Genomic DNA, 9,701 nt, shown 5'->3' with positions numbered 1-9,701 from the left:
TATTTCCTGTGAAGGGTTACGTAACGCAGCTACAAGTGTTTTATACAAGATGGAGCACAGAGGGAGGTGACGACATCGATGTGTTAATGACAAGAAGACGCCGCGTGTGGAAGTGATGCATGGCTTCACAGGCACCGTTACAGTACACTCGCAGTATTTGTTGGTACTGCAGCTCTGGAAATGCTGAAAAATGATATTTAACACTATTTGCACTATGATTCACTCGGACATAGTTCAGTCAGCAGGCGTTTATTACAATGTGATCCATCATCTGTGACTGTATGGAAGCAAATGGTCATTTGAATTGTATTAAATGCCTAATTGTCAAATTTAACCACTGTTGAATGCTTAATCCTGACTTTAAGTGCCACTGAAATTAAAGCACTGAAATGTTTGACTTTGAGAACCAGATTTCTGAATTTACGTGGCTTTACAGTTGGTAATTTCAAGAGGTGCAATTTCAGATTTCCATGGAACAATCAATGTGTCCCATTAAAAGAAAAATGCATCGGTTCAATCCAAACACCACATTTCCAGATGGAAATCTAATCCTGAGTGTCACAGCTGCCTGGGATCCTGTCGGCTTCATCACGCTGCTGTAAATTGATATATTTAAATTTCAATATGACATATTCAGTAACAATTCAACTTCACAATTAGGTGTTCATTTGCTGATATAATTCAAATTGCTACAACGATTGTTTGCTTCCATAGTGTGGTTAATCTCCTATTTGAGACTATTGATGTCATTTTTACTACCTGAGCAGCCACAGAGAGTACAAGCAGACGAGTGTCATCCACGTTTCAGGTGTTAATTTCTTCCCAAAATGTTTTTTTTGCAAAGCTTGCATTTCCATCTTTCTGTTCATTGCGTGTGCTTTTTCATCCACCACCTGTAGCTTGCAGGTGATCAGTGTAACCCACACCAGCCTGTGGCGGCTGAATCCAAACTTTACTGTGAGACTGCGCTCCCATTCCAACTTAAATCTTGGTTGTTTTTTTTTTGTCATCTACTTGATTTGTTTTTCTTTGAAACTGCAAAAAGTAGCAACAGACGCTACATAAAGACACACAGAGGCATCATGTAAAATTAATTTGGCTTTATTGCTCGCACAGTGCATACTGTAGATGTTTTCAGAAAGTTGTGTTGCAGTGACACCTTGTGGTTAAGAGGCATCACTGCACCTCTCCCTACCAACTCATGTAGGCAATGCCAGGAGGAGACATATGTATTTATTAATCCTGCACCCATATTTCACCCACTGATCATTCACCAGCAACACATACTCTCCTCGACTCAGTAGCTCATGTAAGTGTAAACCTCTGTCCCCTCCGGCACGGCCCGCAGGCTGCTGCCATGCCTGTGTGGTAGAGACGGATACTGTGGATTCTGGATATATGGAGACATACAAAGGGACAGACTAATCATTTCAAAACAAAAAGGTGGTGCAAAATAATGCAGATTCATTCACTGGGTGGAGACTCATATAGCATTTTCAACAAAAATCAAATGACTCTATTGGTGGGGGGGTCGTCTATTAACTAATAATAAAATGTTACACGTCAGGGCTGGACGATAAGACCAAAAATCTGTGTGATGAATTCATAATAACACATGTTGGAGTAGCGCAGTGCATGATATTTTTCTCCTGTAGGCACATGCTAATATCTTCGTCCTGATTTCTTACAGTATGACCAGTTTAAGGACCTCTGGGCTTAACTGGGAGCAGGTTAGTTGGCTGAACTTCCGCCTCACTGCTGTGACTGTTACTGTAATTCAGTAAGTTTGGTTTATCATCCAGCCCCATGAACATACACTGTTTATATAAAAAAATAAGTACAGTATGTGAAACAGAGGACTGCCAGATCAGAAAGGGGGGAAATCCTAAAATAGTTCTTTGCCATGTTGCAAATGCAGATGTGCGAAGCAAACTACAAACCAAAGAGCTTTCCTCGTCCTCCTCAAACAGTAGCTTAGGCAAGCTCCATGACAATCTGGCAATAAAGACATGTTGGTAAGACCAGTCTACATTCGTCCTCCATTCTTCATATCCATTCATCCTTCATTGCTCCACACAAGCCTCCTCACCCAAACCTGGAGCATGCCGACCTCCGTGTCTGAACTAATGCAGCTGTCTGCCTGTCCCTCTTGGCCAAATAAATAGAAAAACACAGAGAAAGACAGACGGGAGAAAGAGAAACCGGGTGTGTGTTTTGGTTTGATGGCAAGCGGGACCTTGTTTCCCAGGTTACGACGTTAGTGTTGCTTCCGTGGGGGCCGGCGAATCCGTGGCGTTCGTGGAGGAGGCTTCCGTGGGGAGCGTGGAGGCGGCGGTGGGCTCGGACGCAGGCGCCGCCGTGACCGTGACCGAGGCTGGAGGAGCGTTGGTGGAAATGGGCAGGAGGGGGGCCACTCCTTGAGGGAGGAGGGGAGGCAGCTGGGAGGGCAGCATGGTGGGCAGAGGGGGTAAGGGGGCCAGACCTGGGAGGTTGAGGGGTGGGAGAGATGCCAGAGGGGGCACTGGTGGAGACAGAAGGAAGAGGAAGAGAGAGAGTTTAAAATTAGCCTCACAACCAAACTACACATCTACACGCTCATACTTTAAGCACTGGTTCCACATTTCAGCAAATACTAACTTCAGAGTTTGATAAAAAGCTTGACTGCTCTTACATCCGTACTGTGTACATGCGGCTGTAGCCAGCAGCCTGTTAGCTTAGCCTTAGACTGAAAACAGACTATTTTTTAAGCCAGGAGGCATGGCTGGCGAACACATGGTGACAATAAGACTTCAGGAAATGACTGCTCCCTGGATACAACCCCTTGAACTTGTGCTGAAATGGATTTTGTTACTTTTGAGGTTAGCCAAGTCTTTGTGCTAAGCTAAAAGCTAAGCTAACTGACTGATAACAGATCGATATGAGATTGATATTGATTTGATTTGAGAGAGAATGCAGCTGTAGAGAAAGATTTTATCTACCTGTGGTTCCTACTGGCGGTGGTCCTGCTAATGACACGGCACTGAGGTCTGGGAGTGGCAGGTTGAGGTTGGGCAAGTTAGGAAGCGGAGGTAAGCCACCTGGGAGGGGCATCAGACCTGCAACCACACACACGTGCACAGACAGACACACACACGGCATTATGTAGGGTGTAATAAGGGTGTGCTGTCATTATTCATCCCTTTTTTTAAACTGCCGGCGCTTTAATTACTATTGATTCTTAAACTCGTGTTACTTTACTGCAGAGAAAAGGGATCAGAGAAAAGTGAATTGCTTTTAGGGAGCGGCACATGGAAGACCTTTTCTACATGAGCCAACAAGACACAGAGGAGAAGAGGTGGGAATTCATATCGTAGACACAGCTGACAGTTTATGGCAACATAAACGATAACCAGAATACAAACTAAGTATTGCCAGATAATAGTCTGACAAGAAGTCACACACTGCTCTGCTTCAGTGCTTGAAAATGTTACTTAAATCCTGTTCAATGAAGGACAAGGTGCGACTTGTCCTTGCAAAAACAGAGTGTGTATACTGTGTACACACACACTAAGCTTTGATATTGGCTAATGCAATGACTTTTGAAATCTTCGGCGCTCACAGACTTAGCAGACTGTCTGTTCTGAATGTCGGAGAAATCACACACCTGGTAGCGTGGTGGCGGGGTTGAAACTGGTGGCGGCAGGATTCAGTGGAGTGAGGGGGTTGAGGGAGGGGCTGGCGGAGGAGGGGAGCAGAGGTACTGTGGGCAAACCTGGAGGGGAGCGCGACACAGCAGCATGTTAGATAAAAATACATGAAGTCAATGCAGAAGAAAGACAGCAAAAACTGACAATCACCTGTCTGCAGCTCGCTGGGCATGGTGGGCGGGGCTGTGCTGATTGACAGGCCTGACAGTGAATCTTCAAGGCCAGAGGGGACGACGGGCGCAGCAGGGGGAGGGGTCACTGCCGAAAGCTGGACCTGAAGGAGTTAGAAGACATTAAAAAACATGAAGGCAGCAGAGAAAAGGATGCTGCTGTCAAACAGATGAGGTCACATTCATCCACACGGCCAATTAGCTGTAATGAGCAGCACTGCTCTGTCCCTCTGCTATCTGCTGCATGCACAATGAGGACACTTGCATTTCTAGTGTGTGAACTCTCCAAAAAAAAATCTGAGGCCACAAGACACAAAACTTCAGGCTTTTCAATGTCAAGCACACACGCTGCATACTGATAAGGAAAGTTTTGGCTGGCTTATGAGACCATAGCTCTGAGGGATACACAGCGAACAGTGAGAGTCAAAGCTGGTAACATTTCAGGGAAATACACAACGGAACTACACAAGTGCTGATTTGTGTGTGTGTGTGTGTGTGTGTGTGTGTGTCCTGACCTCAGTGAAGCCATCCTTCAGAGGGCTGACTGGCTCACTGGGAGAGGTTCCAGGGAAGCTGATCTTCTTCCCCTCCTCAAAAGGCCGAGTGGGAATCCTGTGGAGGTATCCATAGCCAATCCCACATCCAAGGCTGGACGAGAAGAGCAAAAAGATTCAGAATCCGACAAACAAACACGAAAATTTTCATGCAAACACATTAGAGATGAGGCCACTGCACAGCTGCCCACATCTCTGCTGTTGTTCATGTTAATGGACATTTCTCCTGGCTGAGTTGGGAAATTAGAACATGAAAATGTCATCTTCATGTAGACAAATACATCTATGAAGAACAGTAAGAGCAAAATGATCACATAATGGCAACGAGCACAGATGACACGGACACGGACAGGTTGATGACAGTCGACTTACAGAAATAAAAACGCTTTAACCTGCAATAACAGATTTTTGGGCCATTTGTGCAAAAAAAAAAAGTAAACCCAACACTGACAATTTTTAAATAGATGGTCTGTGGAGTTTTCTTGTCAACAAACAAAAGTTACACCAGCGTTCAGTTTTACTCACGGAACACATTGTGTGTATCCTTGAGCTCTAACAAATGCGTTGAGAGCGTTTCCTTTCTCATCAAATATTTGCAAAGCCAAAGTATTTAACATCCATGTTTATGTGCTGTCAGTCTTCTTCTACACTGCTGCTGCTCTGCTGTGTATCTTGGCACGTTACCTGTCATATTCTACAGGCTGGAAAGAGGGTGGAGGCGGCTATTTGTCTTGTAATAGTCTTCTTATAATTAAAGGTCCAGTGTGTAGTATTTAGGAGGATCTATTGACAGAAATGGAATATAATGTTCAGAAGTCTACCTTAAATCGTGTATAATCCCCTTGAACATAAGAATCGTCTGTTCATTACCACAGAAAGAGCTCTACATCTCCACAGAGTCCTCCATGTTTCTACAGTAGCCCAGAACAGACAAACCAAACACTGGCTCTAGGACGGCCTTTCGTGTTGTTCATGTTCTTAGCAGTCACCATAGGGGAGAGTGAGGAGGGTGAGGAGGGTGAGGAGGGTGAGGAGGGGGGTATTCATTTGGTTGCAATCTGTGACCTCACGCTGGATGTGACTAAATCCTACACACTGGGCCTTTATGAGTCTATGCCTGTTTTGGGATATAAACAAATATCTACAGACAGAAGACAAAAGCTCAAGGTAATTAATGCCCCATCTTGCAAGTATTGATTATTTCTGGTGTGCATCGTGCAACAACCTCTATTAATGACGCATCCATGATTACAGTGGTTCCAAAACTGGTTCGCCAGATAGCACAAAGGCTCCAAGAACCCCGAACGGAACCAGCTCCGGAACCAGGCCACTTCACAGCTCCATGAAGCCGAGGGAAACTGAAGATTTGCGTGATAATTCTCTATCACTGCAAGTGTCTCCCTTTCAAATTGTATTCACACTGTCATTTCATGATAATGTCATGATAAAAATTTCAATCATTGCCATTTTAAATCAGCATATTTAGTCGTACATCCACTAAAAGTGTCTGCGAGGTGGATGCATCACTCACTACTGATTAGCTGAGACAAAACAAACTACAAATGCAAAACCGAAAGTTTCAATTCAGTCTGGTTCTCAGGCTCGGTGTGATGAACTGAAAGTCATTCTGTGTACTCCTTTTGGGAGTCAAACAAATTCTCAAATGGGTCTAACAGGGACGAGTTTGCAAATGTCAGTGTTACCTGCCCTCTCCTCCCCAGGCACTGTTAGGTGTGATGATCACCTCCCTGCAGTTATCAGTGTCTGTGTTGTACACATAGAGCTTCAGGCCTTTCCCCTCATGGCTCTCTATCAGAGAGAACAGGTCCTCTGACTGCAGATAAAGTCACAGAGAGGAGGAAACGGTGGACAAAATGAGGACACACACTATCATTATCAGGTGGAGAATGTGCAGGAGTGACGGATTCAAGGAGCTGAAGGGCTGATAAACTACCTCATTCATAACAGTGTCGGCTCCAATGATGTAGTCAGTATGCGGCCGCAAGCCAGCAAGGGCTGCTGGGGAATTAGGCTCCACTTCCTGTTATAAGGAGAGAGGGAGGGAATCAGTAAACAAGCAACCGTTTGACCACATAAAACAACACAACGCAGATGTGTCTTTGGGGTTACTCACTAGCACATGCCAAACATTCTCATTGGCTCCCTCAAAGCTGCAGAAACGAATGGAGACACCAAGCAAGCCCTGCCCCCCCCACAGGTTGCTGGGGGTGACTGTCGACTCCCGCAGCTCCAGGGTCTTAGAGGAGTAAACCAGCATCTTAACTGGTTTCTCCACACTGGCTTTGAGCAAGTCTTTCAAGGTGTCGTTGTCCTTGTTCTGCAGAGATGGGGAGGAGGGAGAGCGGAGGGGCAACCATGAAACACACAGTCCATCATGACTTCAGTCTTTCTGGTAGAGCCGTTGGCTGTCCTTACCAGTCTAGTGTTGTTGATGGAGACGATGAAGTCAAAGAAAGGCTCCAATCCTGCACGGTGACCAGGCGAGTTCTCCTGAACCTGCAGAGAAAGAAGAGACTGAGCTGCTGCTGCAGGGCCACACTGTCACCTCCTACATTTCACTGACGTATCACACATGTTCTGCATGAACAGCATGGGACAACAACAGACTGGGCCTGAGCTGACCAACAACACAGGAGAGCCGGGCCCATGGTGGGCAAACAATCATGTCACCATGTGATTTGTTTTGGGTAACGATTCATACACTCACTGTAATCACTGTAGCCAATGTGCATTACCGCACATGCAGGTCTTCATCTGCACTGTTGTCAAGTGGAGCATCTACTTTAGCTACTAACGTTACGGCTAAACGTCACTGATACACAGGATAAGACAGGACGACTGGCATTAACTGGACTGTTAGCTTGCTACTAGAGGCGTCTTAAGGTCACTACAAATTTTACAAAACAAGGAAGAAGAAACACTACTTGGTCGCTATAACAGAAGGAGCTTGGCAGCTGTCATTCAGTGCAGCTACGTAGCTTTGGCTAGCTCAAACAATGCTAGTTAGTTTCTGTTAGCAGGCATATTTAACTAGCTAATTAAGACTCAGACATAAAGACAAAACATAACGAAGAAACGATATGACACAACTCGAAACCACACAACATTTTTCTGACGTGGTCTTTTCCAGACGGAGGCCCCAGCAGTCATCCCCGGCCTGTCGTCAACACACGGAGCCGGGAATCCTCCGCCTCTGACCCAGTGCTAAGCTAACGGCTAACAACAGGATGCAGAATCTTAAAAACTCACCCGGAGGACGTGGTAGCCCTCGGAGCCTCCACCCGGTATCTCCACACTCTGCGATCCTCCCATGCTTTCGCTCTTTTAAGGCTTTACAGTTTTTATGGCAGCTTGTTACCCAGCAGAGGTGAGATGCCTGAACACTTCTACTCACCGGGTACACGTCGCCAAATGATTAGCTAACGATGCGCATGCGCCGTTACGTGGCAGGAAATAACGCCTTTTCGAAACGTCCTCTTCAATTCCCAAATTCCAGCCGGTTTCTTTGTGATTCAAAGAGCTCATTCACATCAAAGCGTAGAGCTGAGACACAATGCTGAAATCGACATCTTTTAATACACATTGGTGATATTCGCTGCTGAGACAAGTTCTGAATATTTTTACAATATAGTAATCTTGACCCATTCAGCCAATTTAATCTATAATAAACTACTATAATACTACTACACTACTATAATAAAAAAAAAAAAATAGTACTAATACATATCACCATTCAAATTCTCATGAAATGTTCTTATAACATTAGAAAAACAGACAGAGCTGTAAGCTGTCTGTCACTTTACCCACTTTAGTTACACAGTTTCATTCCACACTGACTGCTCTATTTGTAAGCTCTCTTGCAGATGCTTTTATCACGTACCTTGAAGCAATTTTCATGCTCTGTTAAAATAAAATAAAATAAAATAAAATAAAGATAAAAAAGCCCATTGTGAAAACTGCAAAGCCTGTCCACTGTCTTTTACCTTAAACGCCTCACAGGTGCAAAGGCAGTACAGGAACTTTCCTTTTGCAAATTCTCACATTTACATAAACCTCCACTTACAGTATGTGCTCCCATGTATCCACATTTTTTTTTACACTCACACACGACTCTACAAGCTGGAGTGGAAAAACCAAGTTAATAACTCATCTTATACCTCTTTATCATGTCAGCTCCTTCTGTATTTCACACACGGTGCATAAATTGCCATGGTACTATGTTGTACTGGATGTGTATTGTTGCAGTGAATGTGCTCTCATGTGATTTCATCTCATGTATACACACGCCCACACAGCCTTCATATGTACACTGCATACATACATACATACAAATAGATACAGTGAATGCAACCATAGTCACATAAACAATATGTGTTCGATGTTGAATGTAAATCTAAACCTTGATCATTCTAAAGCTTGAGCATGGGCCTCTGAAGGGTCAAGCTTTAACACAACATTTCTTGGCATAATATCTGGTAGGTTTATTCATCCGGAATATTCAATAGATTGCAACCACTCTGTGGAAAGTGAGGTCATCTTTTAACCCCTGAAGCTACTTTTCTACTGTTTTATTGAACTGTGGTGTATAATGCAGGCTTTTCATTTCCTATACGGGCCAGAGGGCAAAACTCTTTAAAAGTCCAGCTGCTCTTTGTCATGAAGACATACAGTTATTATTCGCTGTTGCTTTGCTGGTTTGCCTAGATTGACATATTTGGCATTTGTTACATATTTTGCTGCAGTGTGTGTCGGTCCTTGCAGCTTACAGCGCTGAAGTTGTGAGAGCTGTACTGATGCTCTCTTTTTAATGAGGTCTGCTGACAGATCTTGAATGAATGTCACATCATCCTTGTTGGCTAATGAACAGCTACAGTCAATAGCGTTTATGTGCCATAATGTCCCTTCCATGCACAGAATACAAAGACAAGACTCTTAGTAATAAATAGGGCAAATTTCATGGATTAATTCATTAACTTCTTAATTCACAAATTCATTAATTAGGGGCTTCCTGTTATACTGTATGATTATTAATATGGGTTTATTTGTATATTTAAAATCCCTCATGAAGCACCTTTGTAGTATTTTATATGGTATTTTTCTGCACAGCTCTGTATTGTTGTATTGTATTGTTGTTGGGATGATTGTGCCGACAGAGAGTCACCACTAGAGGGCGGTAGCAGCACACCACATCCTCATTGCTGCGCTCACTGTGGATTCACTTCATAACTACCCTTTTGTCTGGTATTTTTATGCCATCCATGTAAAGGTTA

At 44.0% G+C, this 9,701-nt stretch overlaps 1 protein-coding gene across 1 annotated transcript; it reads right to left on the bottom strand.

Moving 5' to 3' along the window:
* Positions 1–1,085: 1,085 nt before the first annotated feature.
* LOC143328960 (Golgi reassembly-stacking protein 2-like) lies at positions 1,086–7,848 on the bottom strand. The gene is made up of 10 exons (XM_076744521.1): positions 7,681–7,848; positions 6,847–6,927; positions 6,545–6,748; positions 6,365–6,451; positions 6,114–6,244; positions 4,372–4,504; positions 3,837–3,960; positions 3,644–3,751; positions 2,979–3,095; positions 1,086–2,521 (listed from the first exon to the last, which is right to left on the bottom strand). The coding sequence occupies exons 1-10, from the start codon at positions 7,741–7,743 to the stop codon at positions 2,250–2,252; spliced, it is 1,320 nt and encodes a 439-aa protein (XP_076600636.1). The 5' UTR covers positions 7,744–7,848; the 3' UTR covers positions 1,086–2,249.
* Positions 7,849–9,701: the final 1,853 nt, after the last annotated feature.

This window comes from Chaetodon auriga, chromosome 12, assembly GCF_051107435.1.
Source record: "Chaetodon auriga isolate fChaAug3 chromosome 12, fChaAug3.hap1, whole genome shotgun sequence".
In the NCBI taxonomy this organism is placed as follows: Eukaryota; Metazoa; Chordata; class Actinopteri; order Chaetodontiformes; family Chaetodontidae; genus Chaetodon; species Chaetodon auriga.
Note: the sequence above shows the minus strand (reverse complement) of the source record. Positions and strands in the feature narration are given on the sequence as shown.

Coding starts and splice junctions, on each gene's coding strand:
- LOC143328960 (XM_076744521.1), bottom strand. CDS start 7,743: ATGGGAGGATCGCAGAGTGTGGAGATACCGGGTGGAGGCTCCGAGGGC. Junction 3,961..4,371: donor TGAAGGATGGCTTCACTGAG/GTCAGGACACAC, acceptor TAACTCCTTCAG/GTCCAGCTTTCGGCAGTGAC. Junction 2,522..2,978: donor ACCGCCAGTAGGAACCACAG/GTAGATAAAATC, acceptor TGTCTCCACCAG/TGCCCCCTCTGGCATCTCTC.